This window comes from Hyperoodon ampullatus, assembly GCF_949752795.1.
Source record: "Hyperoodon ampullatus genome assembly, chromosome: 11".
Lineage (NCBI taxonomy): Eukaryota > Metazoa > Chordata > Mammalia > Artiodactyla > Ziphiidae > Hyperoodon > Hyperoodon ampullatus.
The window spans coordinates 42,034,166-42,050,964 of NC_136924.1; the positions used below are offsets into that span (position 1 = coordinate 42,034,166).

A 16,799-nucleotide genomic window follows, 5' to 3' on the forward strand; every position below is an offset into this window, starting at 1 on the left:
GGATATCTTTCTAGATGGCCGGCCATGTGCCCCTTTCCCGCCACGTGAGCAGGGATACCGGCTTCTCCAGCCCCGTGGCCTTGCCCACTCCTGGGCTACCCTGGACTCTAGGGGACGGTGGGTTTCCTGTGGTTTTTGCACTGGGGTTAGGGTTAGGATTAGGCTACATGAGGCCACCTTAGTGTTCCACATGAGCCCCGAGAAGCATCTGTCCCAGGAGCACCTGCAGACCCTCCCCCGATGTGCTGCAGCCTCAGTTGTCCTTGTAGAGCGGAGCCCTGGCTCATTCTGATGTGGGGCTCACGGGCTGCCACTGTTCACAAGCTTTCTTGCCTTGAGCAGTGACGCCGGAGGAGTGGAGGCCCCTTGGCAGGTGGGGCGGGTAAACAGGGCTGCAGGCAGGCACCCTGGGCTGTGATTTAACATGATTTAACGGCTCCAAGCCAGCACCGTCCGAAACAGGAAGTGCTTCTCCCTGCCTTCGTGGTTCTCCGTAAACTGTCCCAACTGGGGTGGTTCGGGCTGAGTTGATGGATTCCACCCTGCTCACCCCACTTCCTGCCCGCCCTGCAGGAAATCACCGAGCTGTTTATTGGGTCCAGGCTGAGTAGTCTGTGCTTGTGCGTCATCTCAAATTCTCGGGATACTTTGGCCCGATCGGGGTTAATCCCGTTTCAGAGGTGGAAGCTGAGGCCTAGAAAGGTGGGAAGTGGCGGGACAGGCTTTGAGCCCAGGTGTGTCCAGAGTCCCTGCCCCGCAGGGACCCAGGGCCTCTTGCAGACGTTGGGGGGACCGGGGTTGGGCCGCACGGCCCCTGCCGTGGGCTTGGGAGTGAGGTGGGCTGGATGTGCAGAAGGGCCACTACGCCCCACCCACTGGGCTTTCTTGCCCGGGTTGGGTCAGAGATGTGGGGAGTGGGCACCCCTGTAGACATCCAACCCTGGTGTGCACGTGTGTTTGAACTTACACGTGTCCTCCGTGCCAGCACACAGAGACACCACACCAGGCCTTTGCTGCCCTGCCTCCAGGCTGGAGGGATCCAGCGCCGGCAGCGTGGGGGCTGTGCTCAGGAGGCAGGTGGGCGGGCGCTGGGCTCCTGACTGGCCGTGTGTGGGAAGATCTCTCGGAGCGAGTGAGGCTGAGCTGGTCCTGAGAGCAGAGCTAGGGCACCCAGGCGAGCAGGACGGTGTTTCAGGTCGATGGGGCAGCCTGGGCCGTGTCCCTCGGAGCGGGGCCAGGTGGAGCGAGGGGACGGGGCCCGGAGGGAGTCTGAGACACCCTGAGGCCCAGCATTCTAGGGCTGTCCTGGGCGTGCACGTGGCCGTGGGTCTTGACGGTTGTTAGAGCCTGGGAGGGGGCGCGCCGGCCCTCCCCGCTTCTCACTGCGGTGTCTCCCCCTCCCCTCCCCAGCCCCCTCTTCCCAGGGTCTGCGGCTCCCCTGCTGGTCCAGGCTGGCTCCGCCTTTGCGTTGGGAGGTCCCACCGAGAGACGTGGCTTCCTTCTGCCCTGTGGGGCACTCGGGGGAGCTGGCCTGGGTGGGCAGCAGGGGTCCGAGCTCAGCGGCCAGCCCAGCCGGAGGGGTGACAGAGGGCCCTGGCCTGGTGGGCACAAGACGGGAGCCTGTGGGCCCCGGGGTCCCTGAATAGTGGGACTGGCTGCTCCCTGAGGGCAGGGCCTGGTGGCAGCCCAGGGCTGGGGCCTGGAGCCGTGTGTGGGAGGGCAGTGGCCAGCGGGCGGCTGACCACGTGACCGTGCCCCCCCCTTGCTGTCTTGCAGGGGCTCCGAGCGTCATGTTAAGGTAAAGCAGAGGGGCTCAGTGCTGAACATGCTAAGGAGGCTGGACAAAATCAGGTTCAGAGGTCACAAGAGAGATGACTTCCTTGATCTAGCAGAGTCTCCAAACGCCTCGGACACCGAATGCGGAGACGAAACACCCCTGAAGATACCTCGGACCTCGCCCCGGGACAGCGACGAGCTGAGGGACCCTGTGAGTACCAGAGTGTCCTCCCCCCTGTGTGGCCACGGATGCCAGGTCCCTCGCTGGGGGGTGGAGGCTGTCCCCATCCTCAGGTGGCCAAGCTGAGCGTGCACTTGGGTAGACCATGTCCTGCCCAGGCTGGTCAGACACAGACAGGGCTGCTCCCCATCTCGCCCCAAACCTCCCCCAGCCTCACTGATGGGGGCTCATTCCCGGACTGAGGATAATTTGTCCATTGGCCGGTTTTCTTTTCCTTCCTCACTGGCTTTCTGGGTGACCGGCAAACTTCTCACACAGCCTGATCACCGGGAGTTTGACTTGAGGGGTTGCAGGGTGCTGTCTGGAAGCTGCTGACCCCTGGCCCGAGGGCAGCTGCCTCTGGGTGCCTGGCTGGTCTGCCTGGCCGTCTCAGAGTGCGTGTCATCGACCCATGGCAGCTGGCCAAGCCCAGGCTGGGCCTCATCAGCCCATGTGGGGACAGTGGCCCCTGTGGGCCCGTCAGTGGACGCCCTTTATTTGGAGAGCAAGTTTCCTCAGCGGGGTTCGCGGCTCTGGTGGGAACCAGGCGTGAGCAGGCCCTGCCTTCTGGAAGCTTGTGTTTTGTCAGCGGGCATGCAGCGGGGGAGGTGGGCTTCCTGTGGTCCCCTCCTGGCCAGGTATGACCGCCGGGCTCTCCGTTGTGGGCACAGCTGCCTGAATCCTCCCTGATGTCAGTGAAGAAGCCCAGAGCCATCCAGCCCCCCACCACACCAGCTGTGGATGCCCTGCCCGAGTGGACGCCAGATCTGGTGGCCTGTGGGTTCCTCCCCAAGCACCTGAGCGAGGTCTTCCTTCCAGATGTGGCTGTGAGCCCTCGCCTTCCCAGCTCCTTGTATTATTGATGCTTTATAATAGGACAGGGACGGTGCGTTTGCTCCTGGCAGGAATGAATAATTGATTGGCACTGCATCCTAAGCTCCAGCCATCCAATCAGGCAGGGCTGGAGCTGCAGAGCCTGGAGGGGAGCGTCCTGCTTGGGTACAGGCTGTGTCCCCTGCAGAGGTGGTGGCGGGCCTCCCGCCACTGGGCCCGGTGCGGGCCAGGGCCTCGCTTGATGTGTCTCCTAATGCAGCCCATCAGCATCTGCCTGTCGGGACATCGCGGGACTCACGGGCGCTGTCCTAAGAAGGGGTGCCTCCACGTTGGGGTGGGTCCAGCTGGCCGGCGAGGGCCGAGGGGAGGACCTGAGGGAGGGGCGAGCACGGGGGCCGTGCGTACAAATGGCTGTCACGCTCACTGCCCCCCCACCCCGGGGCTCTCTCTCCGTGGTGGCGGGACGAGCCAGCATCCCACCCTGGGATGTGTCGTCCTTCACTGAACCTCTGCCCCTGAGGGGCACTCGGTCACTCCCATGAGCCTCATGCCCACGTGGCCTGCGTCACCCCTGGTGTGCGGGCAGGGTCGTGTGTCTGTCACCAGCACCCTCCCACGAGCGTGCAGTGTCCTCCACCGCCACCCAAGGGGCCCGCGTGCCACGCCCTTGCCCACCTGCACAGGGTGTCCCCAGGTGTTTCTGTTCTTCGAACCCGAGGGGTGAAGAGGGGCTTTTCCCACGAGGGAGGTTGGTCACCTTTGCCTGTGTTTAGGCTTCATTCTTTTTATTTTTTTTAAATTGTGGTAACGTGCGCATAACACAGAATTGACCGCTGTAACCGTTTTTAAGTGTCCAGCTCGGTGGCATTAAGCACATTCACGTTGTCGTGTGGCCGTCCCCACCATCCATCTCCAGACCACCTTCTTCATCTTCCCAAACTGAAACTCGGCTCCGCAGCTCCCCCTCCAGGCCGCCCCCGCCCCGTCTGCTTTCGGTCTGTGACCCGACTCCTCCAGCTCCGGCCTGAGTGAGCCCCGCGGTGTTTGTCCCTGTGACTGGCCTGTCTCAGCACCATGTCCTCAGGGGCCATCATGCTGTAGCGTCAGGCTTCATCCTTATGTCCTTTTTTGTGGGCAACCCGTCTGTGTCCTGGGGCAAAGGAGGCGAGGGGACCCAGTGGTTGAGGGTAGAATCCGGGTCCCATGGTGGAGGAGGGGAATGGGGAGAGGGAGGGGGTCCTGGACAGGCAGAGGGGCTCGAGGGGGGCGCAGCGGTGGAGGTAGGGTGATGTCCAGGGCAGGGTGTGGCTGCGGTCGGGGGAGGGCCGTTGAAGAGAAAGATGAGGAGTCTGAGGCCAGGGTCCCCCGAGTGGTTGGTGACAGGCCAGTAAGGAGAGGGGCAAGGAGGGGAGGACCAGAGCCCTAGAGCTGGGGCAGAGGCAGAGACGCCACGCACGTGGAGGTGCAGCGGGCAACACCTCCAGGAGCGGGGGGTAGAAGCTGGCCCCTCCGCGGAGAGACACGGTTCTAGGGAAGCTGGGGGAAGAAGCAGCCAGGCCACCTCCCTGGTTTTGTGGCGGCAGCGCTGCAGCCTTGGTGGTCCTGAGTCCAGGCTCCCGACCCCAAGTTTAGCGTTGCTCTCGGCAAGTCTGAAAAGGGGTCAGCTGGAGGGATCCAAGGGGCTCACGGAGGGGTTTGGACCCCAGGATTTCAGGGCACCATCCCCGGCGCCTGCCATCTGCATCGGTGCCCCCTCCAGCTGTCCGGCTCCCCAGAGCTGGTCCTCACCATCCCTGCCGTCCTCTGGGCACCCAGCTGAGCTGCTGCAGCTTCGACACTGAGTCCAGCCAAAGCCACAAGGGTCCCAGGCTCTCTTGGACCCGGAGACCCCTGTAGGAACTCTTCAAGCTCTAGGGCAAGTTCCAGGTGAACTTAATTCTAACAGCTTAGAGACTAACACGCGTCACAGCCTTCCGAGGACGTGGATTCACGTGTTCAGACGCAGCTGCAAACCGCGGGACGCCCTGCCTGCTTTGGTGGGAAGTTGCTGACATAATGGAGTCCAGTGTTCTGCTTCTGAATCAGTGTAGAGCCGCCTTTCCGGGCCAGCCTCTGCCCTCTGCTCTGGGGCCACCACCTTGGGCGCCGAGGTTGGGGATGGGCCAGGGAGGGACAAATTCATCTGCGAGGACCAATGGGCAAGCCTGGGCCATCTTCCCCGCGCAGAGCAGGGGGCGTACCCTGCCTTTCGCCTACCGCCCAGTCTCCCCGTACCTGCCCCTGCCAGGCCCACGGGGCGGGCAGGTAAACATGGCCTGGTCCCTGCCCTCTGGGACCTCATGCCCCGGTAGCCAGAGCAGCTGAAAGTCCAGGAGGTCACGTGCCAGGACAGGGCAGCCATGGGCTAGAGGGTCTTACTGGCCCCCGTTGTTCCCCAGTGTGAGCCGCTGCTTCCCGGGGTGTGGCCTCCGAGCAGATGACCTGTGCCTGGAGCTGTCACCGGGGCTGTCACGGACCCTGTCCATGCTGGGTGTCACCTTCCTCACCCTGCCTTGGGGGTGTGGTCGTGGAGACCAAAACTGGGGAGTCAGACCAACCCCCCGTCACACGGCAGGGCGCTCAGGTGCCGCCCTCACCAGGTCAGCGGTGGGGTGGGCGTGAGCCGGCAGCCCCGCAGCGCCCCGGTCAGGCCTGGCTGTGCTGACGTGCGCACCCCTTTCCAGCGGGCAGTGGTGGCCTGAAACCGGAGCCTACCCTGGGCCCGGTGGGAGGGCGGGTGGTGGCTTTAATTAGCCTTCTGTGGGAAAGGACAGGCCCCTGTTTGGAGTTCGTTCACCTCAGAGCCTGGCATGTTGACGCGCCCTGCGCCACCTCCCCGGAGTTCTGTTGCTGCCCTTCCCAGGGCAGGAGGGCGACAGGCCCTGTGGCCAGGCCCACCCTCCTCCTGGGAGGTCGCCACGTGGGCCAGGGCAGGTTTCGATGGTTTCCTTCCCTCTGCAGCCTGAGAGCTGTGTTGTGACCGTCAAGAGGCTTAGCGTCACGCTTCCGGTTTTGCCTTTTCTGTTGCTGGAAGTCGGCCTCACCGGGGCTCTGAGGATGTCCCCGTTGTCTGAAATGTCCCTTCCACCGACAGGCGAAGCCGAGGTGAACTGATGCGAGTTCTAAGGCAGAGCTAGTGTCTTCCTAGGCCGGTGGCCCTGTGGACCAGCCCTTCTAGACCACGGGGTCCCTAGGGGTACCCCTTAGAGAACTGGTCGATGTGGACCCAGGATGCTTCCGGGAGGCTCCTCTGAGCTTTTGGTGTTTTCCTTCTAGGCTGGTCCAGGGACCCTCATCATGGCTGCAGGAGTCCAGGACTTTAACCGGACAGAGTTTGATCGCTTAAATGAGATCAAAGGTCACCTGGAAATCGCCTTATTGGAAAAACACTTCTTACGTGAGTACCAGTGGGGGAGGGAGGGGCAGAGGGGACGCTGTCCTGCAGGAGTGCAGCTGGGTCACAGCAGGTGTCACCAGGCTAGGAGTGGGGACGGGTGTGGACGTCCCCACATGGCCTTTTGCGTGCTGAGTCTGCATCTCCCTTTGCTGCTCCACGAAGCTCAGCACTCCTGTCTGGATGGCTACGATGCCTTTACTCTGAGATAGACGAGAACGTCACTGGGGAAGGAATAAGACGTCCCCTGGAAATTCTCTTTATTTTAGTGAATCTGGTGCATGGCCATGCTTAACTCAGCATGTAATAGAGCTTTTTGGAGGAATCTGAAATTTTCTGTTCTGTGTAGTTTGCACATCAAGGAGGGAGTGTGGGAGGGGGCACAGTGGGGTTTCATTGTCTGTTGGCCATGGGCATGGGTACCTTGGCATTTAGCATTTGTGTTGCTTAACTGTCGGCCCTCCTGCTGGGGGTGTTGGCCTCTGGGTAGTGATGATAGTAGAGATGGTTCTGGAAGAGCCTGCGGGGCTCCTCCCAGAGATGATCTCATTTGGTGAATTGCCTTTACTCCTCTCACCACCCCTCTGTCCTGCCTTGCAGACAGGAAACGGAGGCACCAGGGCTAAGAAAAGTGATCCTACTGGTAGGTTGAGTCTTCTGACTAGTAGGGGGTTTAAACCAGGCAGACTAGCCCTGAAGCCCACGCATGTGACACAGTGTTTTCACAGCTGACAGCAGGGTGTGGACGATGCTATTAGGGAAACAATACAGGGAGAAAGAAGCAGCTTCGCCCCTGTGTGCCCAGAGCCAGTCACGTCTGGGCCACGAGGAGAGCTGCCCGGGCCCAGGAGGAAGGGCCCAGGGCAAGGCACCTCCCTTGGGCATCGTGCCCAGCTGGGGTCTCCCTCTGATACCTGGGACCAAGCAGCTGGCGCCCTTGCTTGCCCGCAGGCACCCGCCCTCTGTCCCCACCTGAGTCCTCTCCCTCTTTCGTCTAGTGTCTCCCTCGTTTATGTGACAAGTGTCATCTGAGCTCCAGCCGTGGGCACCCCGGCTGTGCTGCCCATGCAGCACGCGGGGCCCGTTGCCTGCAAACAAAGGCGGGGTGTCAGCGCCGCGGCGGGAAGCCTTGGGGGCCTGCCTTCTTCTCCCAGAAGTGGGCGGCGTGGCTCTCACTACATTTCTGTGCACCTTCCAGCCACCACGTGCTGCAGCCCCGTCTCCCCCCAGGCCCCTCTTGCTGGTCACTACCTCCCTGGGTGAGCCTGCGTGTGCACGCACGTGTGTACGCGCACGAGCTCTGGGCGTGTACCCGTCTGCACCCCGCCGGCCAGCGCTCGCCCGCAGGGTCCGAGCACCGAGGTTCTGAGGATGGTGCTGTGGAGTGACCCAGTCTCCCCGCGAGTCTGAGGTTGCGGCTGACCTGGCTGGGGAGACGGGGCCGGGCTGGGTCTGCGGGCGGTGAGGGCCCTGCCTCATCAGGCCCTGGTGCCTGTGGCCTTGGCCTTTGCCGAGCTCCCGCGGGGCGGCTCTGCGTGAATGGCGGGGCAGCCCAGGTGGTCTCACCAGTGCTGAGCAGGCCCCGCTGGGTGGAGGCTGTGCTGGGCAGCAGAGCTGGACGGCCCTGCTCGAGGCAGCAGTGGGTGGAGCCTTGTGAAAGTGCCTTTGGTGGGTCACGTGGAGGATATTGGTGGTTTCACAGGGTTCGAGGAACCCGCAGAGTCAGGGGCTCTCAACGAAAGGGGAAGGGTCTGTGAGAGCATCCAACAGGGAGCCCCCCGCCCCCGGCCGGGGAGGGGCAGTGTGAGGCTTCCAGGAGAAGGGGTTACGGGCGGGGCGGGTGGGGAGCGAGTGTCCACCAGGCAGCCGGGTGGGCAGGACAGCTGCAACCCACAGGGATGCCTGTCTGGGGCCACCCTGCTCTCTGTTGAAAAAAGGAAAAGAAAAGCGGCCGCCTGGCTCCGGATCGGCATCGCTGGCGTCCTTGGACCGGTCCTCGTGGTCTGCCCTTGTGTTTTACCAGAAGAGTAAAACAGTGGGTAGCTCATGCTGTAAAAGTGCAGAGTTCCACTTTGGCAGCTCGGGGCCGGATGGGGAAGGTAATAATTATGGACATTTTTTTTTAGTTACGGGAAATTTTAGATGGATCAGAAATAGAGGACGTGGTGTAACGCGCCTCTCACGCACCTGCCGTCGGTTTCAGCAAGAATCGGCTCGTGGCCAGGCTGGTTCCCTCCAAGCCCCCACATACAGCCCCTCTCCCCCAGGTCTTCTGAAGCAAGCCCCAGCCAGCATCCTGTCATTTGACCCATAAATATTTTAGTAGATAGCTCATCATGGGTTTTTGTTTTTTGGCCGTGCCACGCAGCTTGCGGGATCTTAGTTCCCCGACCAGGGATCGAACCCGTGCCCCCTGCAGTGGAAGCACAGAGTTCTAACCACTGGACTGCCAGGGAAGTCCCTCATTCTGTTTGAAAAACAAAAGTCCTGAGTCCAGTATTACAAGTAAAAAAAATCGAGTTTTTCTTGAATATCATCAGATACCCAACTTAAGCTCCAGTTTCCCCAGTTGTCTGGTCATTTTTTGGGCAACTCTGGAATCAGACAAGGTCCATAGGTTGTGACTGGTAGATGTACGTCTCCTGCCTTTTACTCTGCCCGTTCTCCCTGCATCTGTTTTTGCTCTTTGTTGAGGAAACCAGGCCGTCTGTGGGTGGGGTCTCCACCCTGGACCTTGCTGAGTGCATCCCCGTGGTACTGACACATGAGCCAGCGTGTCCCCCGTCCCTTGGTGCTGGTGGGGTGGGGGGGATCTTTGGGAGGACTCCCTCCCCTGTGGTGGTGGTGGAGGTGCGTGCTTTCCTGAGGCCGTTTCTTTTGTCCTGTATCAGGATCTGGGTCATTATGGCTTCCATCCATCATCTCATTAGAGGTTGCAAATGGTAATTTTCGACTTCTGACATTCTTTCTCCATTTATTAACCCAACATATTTCTGAAAACTTAACTATTTGGTTGCCCCAAGACGTAGTTCATATAGGAAGGGCAGGAGACATGCTTGAATTTTTCCTTGATATTTCCAGCTTTCAGAATAACAAGTTGGTTCTCTGCTTAGAGCATCCTCCAGAGGGTGAGGGTGTTAGGCTTTTGCGGGGGGTTTTGGTGTCATCATGAGATCATGGATTTAAACATACTTTAATGAGTCTTAATCGCCATGGTTATCATCTCGTTGGTGCTCAGATAGACCCACCTCTGGTCGGGTTTGTCTGTTGTTTCCTCAGGATGAGACTCAGGTCAGAGTGTCACAGGTATGATGCTGTGTCCACAGTGCATCTGACCAGGAGGTCTGTGATGTCATTTTGTCCCCCATATGCATGTTGTAGAGAGTTTGTTTGTTTTTTTAAAAAATTAATATTGTAAAGCAACTATATTCCAATAAAAGTTAATTTAAAAAAATTAAATTAATTTTTGTAGTTATCTAAAATTGTTTCCATGGTTCCAAAGTCAGGGTATTTTCAGAGAAATCAGGTTTCTCTCCCTGTAACCCTCATTCCTTCTCTTCCCCTATAGGTAACCAGTTGTCTTTCAATTGTACAGTCTATCCTTCCATTAAATTTTTATAGAAGCAAATATGTATATGTGGCCTACCTCTCCCCTTAGATAAATGTCTGTGTGTTTTCACTCTCTCCACACCGACATCCCGTCCTGGAGGTCCCTCCAAAATGGTTCTCAAAGCTGTTTCCTGTTCCCTGTTCCATCTGCATCTGCCCTGTGGCTATAGGGTGTGGGTAGCCTGCCTGCTCCCTGTTCCCTGTTACATAGTTACAGGTGGTTCTTAGCAGGCGGTCTGTGCCTTGAGTGCACAGGCCACACTTACTTCTATACCCTGAGGATCTAGCGTGATGCCCTGGATCTAATAGGAGCTCAGTGCTTGGAGGGATGCCTTGCAGGGAAACCTGGTCAGAGCTGGAGTTTGCACAGAGAGACCGTCCCTCCCTGCACTCTCTCTTCTGTCTTAGTACCCAGGGGAGTACAGTGTGGAAGAAAGGATGTAGTCCCCCCTTGGGACCCACAGAGATGTTTTGGTTGCTGCTGAACCTGCATCTGTGTGCTAGGGTGGCCACCCCTGGTCTGCAGGGGGCCGCGGTGATGGGGAGCTTTGCTCTGGAGTTGGGACCCAGGCTTCTGGTTCCTGACTCAGCCCCGAGTGATCAGGTAGCCGTGGACATTTCACCATTCAGGACCTGGTTGCCCCCATCCATAAAACGCCTAAGTGGTCAGTGTTAAAGTTCCATTTAATTACCCATAGTACTTTTTCTCCAGAAGCAGACTGTTATTCTTCTCGGAGAAGAGGAAATAGCCCAGGTTCACAGCGGCTTTCTTTGGTTATTAAATATTGAAGAGTACAAATGTTCCCGAGAGAAGATGGCATAGGATGAAGAATGGGAAATTGAAATGCGTCCTGGCTCGGGACTGGGGGCAGGATCCTAAATTTGTTAAAGAAGCACATAAATAAATGAAAAGCATCATCCGTTTTCATTTAGCCCGAAATGCATTTCGGTTGTTCCTGCTTTTTGAGGAACACACACATAGTTTCTGAGCAGGAGTGTGCATTTATCGATCACCTGCTGGGTGCGGGGAAGGGAGATTCTCCAGCATTGTAAGCTGCACACACAGGCTCTTCCCGAAAGTGACTTGGCACAGAATACGGAGCTTAGAGGGAAAGTGCTTATGGGGTGTCAGGGGTCCGGGGCCTCCTGGGTGCTGGGCTAAGCCCGAGGGTCCCTGACCCGTGTGCAGGTTCTGTGTTGCCGAGCAGTTTCTTCTTCCCCACTTGACGTGAGGCCTGTGGACTCCTCTCTGGATGGACGTGCTGGAGGGTGGTCCCCTCAGCCACACCCTGGGGGCTTGAGCCCTCGGGACAGGGATCGTCATCTCTGAGCCACCGACACAGGTGCCAGACGCACTGTGGTGGTTCCTGGGGAGGGTGCCTCTGGGAAAGGGGCCCTTGGCTCCTGAGCCCCTCTGCTCCCGGGAGCTCCCCTTCCTGCCCCAACACGCGGTGGGTCAGTGTGGCCGGCTGTGACCCCCCTGGGAGGGCTTCCTGGAGAAGGTGGCCAGGGAGGCGGCAGGAGGGTGGCCGTCTGCCTCCTGTGGCCTGAGGGCCTCCCTCTGGATACCGAGGCTGAACAGAGGGGCCTGGAGGGAAGGAGGTTTCTGGGTGCCAGTCTGGGTGATTCAGGCTGAGGACGCCCTTTCTCACCACTGAAAACAGCAGCGCGGGAGCTGCCCGCTGCTAGAGGCGTCCGATGGGGCAGCCACCCGAAGCCGGTGGGGATGGGTTAGGTGTGGCATTGATTGGATATCTCTGGACCCACCCCTTTGGGCCTGGGCCTGCAGATGCCCCTCTGGGGGTCTGGCTTTTTAAAAAAATATATAAATTTATTTATTTATTTTTGGCTGCGTTGGGTCTTCGTTGCTGCATGCGGGCTTTCTCTAGTTGCGGCGAGCGGGGGCTACTCTTCGTTGCGTCGCGCGGGCTTCTCATTGCGGTGGCTTCTCTTGTTGTGGAGCACGGGCTCTAGGTGCGTGGGCTTCAGTAGTTGTGGCTCGTGGGCTCAGTAGTCGTGGCTCACGGGCTCTTGAGCGCAGGCTCAGTAGTCATGGCGCACGGGCTTAGTTGCTCCGCGGCACATGGGATCCTCCCGGACCAGGGCTCAAACCCGTCTTCCCTGCACTGGCAGGTGGATTCTTAACCACTGCGCCACCAGGGAAGTCCCGGTCTGGCTTTTTAAAAAAACTCTGCTCCTCCTGTGTATTCAGTGCTGTTGAGCTGAGAGGATAAAGTCCCAGTGCCAGAGGCTGGGTCGGACAGTTCTGACCCTGTAGTGATGCGCTTGTTGAGTGGTTTCTGCCCTTTCGTGAGGACCGCAAATGGGTGACCCAGACAGACGGGACGGGAACAAACACATCGGAAAACCGGCAGATGAAGACAGAGATGAGACTGCATGTCCGTATCATAGAGGACTTATCTGGGAAAAAAATGAAATTGGCCCTGAAGAAAATGGCGTGTCTGACCCACTGGGCTGGCTCTGAATTGCATATTTCTAGGTCACTCCTGCTGTCCGGTGGGAACCTGCTCCTTGCTTATCCCTGCAGATGTCCGGTCCTGCCTCCTCGCTGGACAAAGGCGAGCTGGCCCACCAGGCGGTCCTGGCTCAGCGCCCAGCAGAGCACATCCCCTGCCTGGGCCCTGAGTGCTCAGGCAGAGGGAGGAGCCGGGATGGGGGCTGGGCACATACATATTTCCTGGTTCGATGCTGGCCAGGGCCCTGGAGCCCGGACCTTGGCCGTCAGAGCAGCGCACCACCTCTTGCTGAAAGGCGGTCATCGGTTCCTGAAAATCAGCTGTTCTGGGTGGAAACACTGGCTGGGATCCTGTTCCTTCTTATTTTACACGGGAAACATTTTAATGCACTGCTTCTTCACCCCAGACCCCCAGTCAGTTTCCTAAAATGTATGTGAAAGGCAGTGGTGTGCCAGCATCTAGGCTGCAGCCTGTCGTGTGGGCACGTAAGAGCTTAAAGCAGCACCGCTTCCTGGTGACCAGACCATCAGCGTGGTGGGTGATGGTTTGTTCATCGTTCCATAAACTCTACCTCTGCATCCAGCAGCAAGTACCACAGCGGTGAGTAAACGCTGGGGAAAATTGCAAACGGAAGTTTACCACTAAAGCATGGCCTTTCCCGTGATGAACTGTTTTCCTCGAGGGGAGAGGGTGCAGGAAGGGAGGGGGCTGACTTGGCTGTTTCTTTACCAGTTGCTGCAAGCATGCCCTCGGTTCAGGACCCGATACCTGGCACTTTGGGAGGGCGTGGCTCTGCCTTCTAGAAAGGTCTGAGGTCATGGGGCCGGGGGATCCAAATTAAGCTGGGAGGCCGGGAGAGTTCAGTCTGGGGAGAGTTGAGGAGGGAGGTGAAGGGCAGAGCCTAGGACCACGGGGTGGGGCCTCCAGGTGTGCAGCCTGCCACCTGGCCAGGACCCAGAAACAGCTTTGTGGGTGGTCCCTGCATTTGCACACCTGGCCGGTGGGCAGGAGTTTTATTTAAGGCTTATCACTTGATTTTTATTTTTGGCTGTGGCTGGGCCTGTTGAATTGTGTGCCAAGAGGACTCTTGCTTGAGAGTTCTACTTTTACAGGTTTAAAAATAGCCTCAAAGCTGTGTTCCTTCCTCCTGGTGGCTTCCCTGGGGGCTGGGGTGGTGGGCTGGCTGTGGCCCTGCTGCCTGGGCATGGGTGGGCATGAGCCCAGGCGTCCCCTCTGTCTCCCTGAGCCAGTCAGGGTGGCCGTGGGCCGATAGGGGTGCACATGGAATCGCTGGTCAGGTGCTGTCCCTGCCCTTTTCCTTGTAGCCTTGGGGAGGCATGAAGGCTGGACCACGTGGGTGGGCCGGCCATCCTGGTGGGTGAGTGCTGCAAGAAACGCTTTGCCACAAGGAGCTGCTTTCCTGTGTTCGGGGCTCCACGCCTGTAACTCATTTTGCCTCTCCCTTTGAAAGCGCTGGTTTGTCAGCACGCTGGTTGGAGTCCCTGAAAGCTCCTATTCGAGTATGCTCAGGTTTGTTTGGACTCTGGGCTGCGTGAAGGGGGCATTCTGGATACAGAAACCAAGCTTTAGAAAGTCACGTTGGACACCTGTGTGAGGGTCCCTCTGGGCTCCCAGAGCAACCCGGGCCTCCCCCTTCTCCCTGTTGCACTCTGCTGCCTGCCTGCTCTTGTGGGAGGTGGGTGGGCGCAGGCTGCACCCCCCGCGGAGCTGGCCCTGGTTTCCCTTCGGGCCATGCACCTGCTGCTGGGCTTTGCTCACGTGGGTGTCCTGCTGAGCGGGGGCCCAGTGAGGGAAATGATGAATTACGGTGCAAACCTCTCTCTCCCGGGCGTGCCCTCCAATCTTAGAAGGTTCGAGGGTTCTGAATCCTATCTTGGGCAGGTATTGTGGCTCCCCTCGCCTCCTGCAGGCTTCCTTTCCATCCCCTGGCCGGCCCCGGCCATCTGCCGGGTCAGCAGATGCCACAGAGCCGGCACCAGGTCCTGAAAAGGAGAGAATCATCAGGCTGGGAGCCGTGCCACGTGACCCAGGCGGACCCTGTGACCGCTGGTGCAGAGGCCCTTCCCGCCCTGCCGGGCTGTGGCTTCTATGCCTGGGACCCCTGCCTGCGACTTAGCTGCCGGCAGGTATGAAGCTACCTTTCCTGGCCCACCTGCGTGGCTGCAGAGGTGCAGAGAGGCTCAGGAGAGTGGCCCGAGAGTGGGCCTGTGTCAGGACGCGCTTGTGGGAGGCCACGGGCTCGTGGCAGGCGTGACTCCAGGATGCTCTGCGCTGGCACTGCTCACTGTGAGAGTTTGGCCAAGGCAGTGGAAGCCTCGTCAGTGGGGGCCTTATGGGCACAGCCGGAGGCGAGAAACAGAGAGACGGGAGGGAGGGGCAGCCAGGAGGCCCAAGCTCCCCAGGGGCCACGTGACCTGCTAAAGGAGGACTGTTCTTACAGCCTGCGGAGTCTCTGGGGGCGGGAAGACCCTCTCTGGGCTTGGTGGAAAGAGGGGGGGATTGTCCCCCCTCCCAGAGCCAGCTCAGCCTCCTTCTCTGGGGGAGTGTGGTGGGCAGAATCGTGGCTCCCCACAGTGTTCTTGTCCTGATCACCAGAACCTGTGACTGTGTCCCCTTACGTGGCCAAAGGGGCTTTGCAGACGTGATTGAGTTAAGGATCTGAGATGGGGAGATGGGCCTGCGTTAATCCAGGTGGACCCAGTGTCGTCACAAGGGTCCTCGTGAGAGGGAGGCGGGAGGGTCAGAGAAAGAGGAGGAGAGTTGACAATGGACTCAGAGGTCGGGGTGATGTCCCTGATGGTGCGGGGTCAGCGGCCAAGGAATGTGGGTGCCTCTAGAAGCAGAAAGGGCCAGGAAGTGGACTTTCTCCTGGAGCCAGCCCTGCCCACACCTTGACTTGAGCCGCTCGAGACCCATTTCAGACTCTGACCTCCAGAGCTGTAAGAGGGCACACTCTTCCGCTCCGTCTGTGGTCATTTATTACAGCAGCGGTGGGAAATCAACATGGGGGGGCCCTGTGTGTGCCATTGCACCCCTGCCGCCACCTGCAGGAGACCCTCCCGGCCCCCGACTGACGGGGCGGGGGCACAAGGGGGGAGCCCTTTTCTGCCACAGGTGGTATCCAGGGCCGGTGGCCAGAAGGCCAGGCCACTGCGGACGAGGCCATGAGCTGGGCTCTGAGTTTGGAGGGCAGCCCAAGGAGAGCCCCGGGAGCCAGAGGCCAGCTGCCACCCCTTGGGGACAGGGTTCCCGTTGGGGGGCTGCGCAAGACAAGGCCGCCTTCTGAGTGACCAGCTCCGCGCTTTCTGCCTGGTGGGAAGTTGGCCTCTTGTTTCTTCTCTATCCGAGAGGAGGAGAAAAATTGATTGCAGGGATTTGTATCGTGTTTGTCCTGTGCAAGGAGCCGGCTGTGCTCTGCGCTGCAGTTGACCTAAATATGTCGCCGGAGGGAGCAGACCCATAACATCCACCGTCATGGGGTCTAATCATCGTTGCAGGCGTAGGGAGAGTTGTGTGGCCTTTGGGGAGCCATTTGCTCAGAGGAAGACTTGTAGGAGAGAAATGATCAGAATGCTGATGGGTTTTATTTATTTAGCTGTCTTTGTGCCCCCAGGAGAGGGGGCACCTGGAAGAGGCAGGAAGGCTTCTTACGTGGGACGAGTGGATTTGCCAGGCTGTACCCAAGCGTCCTTGTCTGCGGGGCCGCGTCCCCTCACTGGCCTGGGGGGGTGGCTTTGAGGAGTGAGGAGGGCAGGACTTCGGGGGTTCCTGGGAGGAGGGAGGAGCCCGCTGGTCTCGGCCCCACAGAGCGCCCACCCCGGGAAGGCCCAGGAGAGCGAGTGGCAGCTTGAGGGGGGATGGTGCCCATGGGAAGGGCAGGGCTGAGGAGGCTTTGTCAGGAGCCCAGGTTAAGAGAACATGGCCCGAGGCCCCCTTGTCTCCAGGACTGGAGTCCCAGACACGCTTGCAAGCAGGCGAGCAGCATCTCTGGAGCTCGGGACGGGAGCTGTGTGTCCACACGTGTCCACAGCGGCCTGGCTGACCGTCTCCACATGGTGGGAACCAGCTGCACTTGACCCCTCGCAGGTGACTGGCGTGGGGAAGGGAGTTCGGGGGCGTTGAGAAAGAAAATGTGGTTTCCTGCTGATGACACTGTGCGTGAGGCGGCGTCTGGGGCTGCCTTGACCTTCAGGTCCGCAGAGGTGACTGGAGGGTGTGCGGGTGACAGGGATCAGAGGAGCAGATGGGAAGGCACCCAACACCCCGACCTTGGCTCCCAGGAGCGAGGCTGCGCTGGCGGGAAGCCCCTCGCCTCTGTTTTCCCCCCGTGAAGCTCCCCGGCCTGCGAGTCCACCCACGCCTGTCCTCGAGAAGCGGTGGGAGCCCCTGCACAGCTGGCCGAGCCCGGGGCGGCCCCCCCCGGGGACAC

At 59.6% G+C, this 16,799-nt stretch overlaps 1 protein-coding gene across 2 annotated transcripts in view; it reads left to right on the forward strand.

Annotated features, from left to right (window-relative positions):
* Nucleotides 1-1,789: 1,789 nt before the first annotated feature.
* The window catches only part of GRAMD4 (GRAM domain containing 4), a gene marked incomplete at its 3' end in the record, with an annotated part of 41,954 nt that continues 26,944 nt past the window's right edge, over nt 1,790-16,799 (forward strand). For both annotated transcript variants that reach the window (XM_079715361.1, XM_079715362.1), the window contains exons 1-2: nt 1,790-1,987; nt 6,146-6,266. In XM_079715361.1, the coding sequence (XP_079571487.1) occupies nt 1,826-1,987; nt 6,146-6,266 (283 nt within the window). In that variant the 5' untranslated portion in view covers nt 1,790-1,825. The remainder of the gene's footprint in view (nt 1,988-6,145; nt 6,267-16,799) is intronic.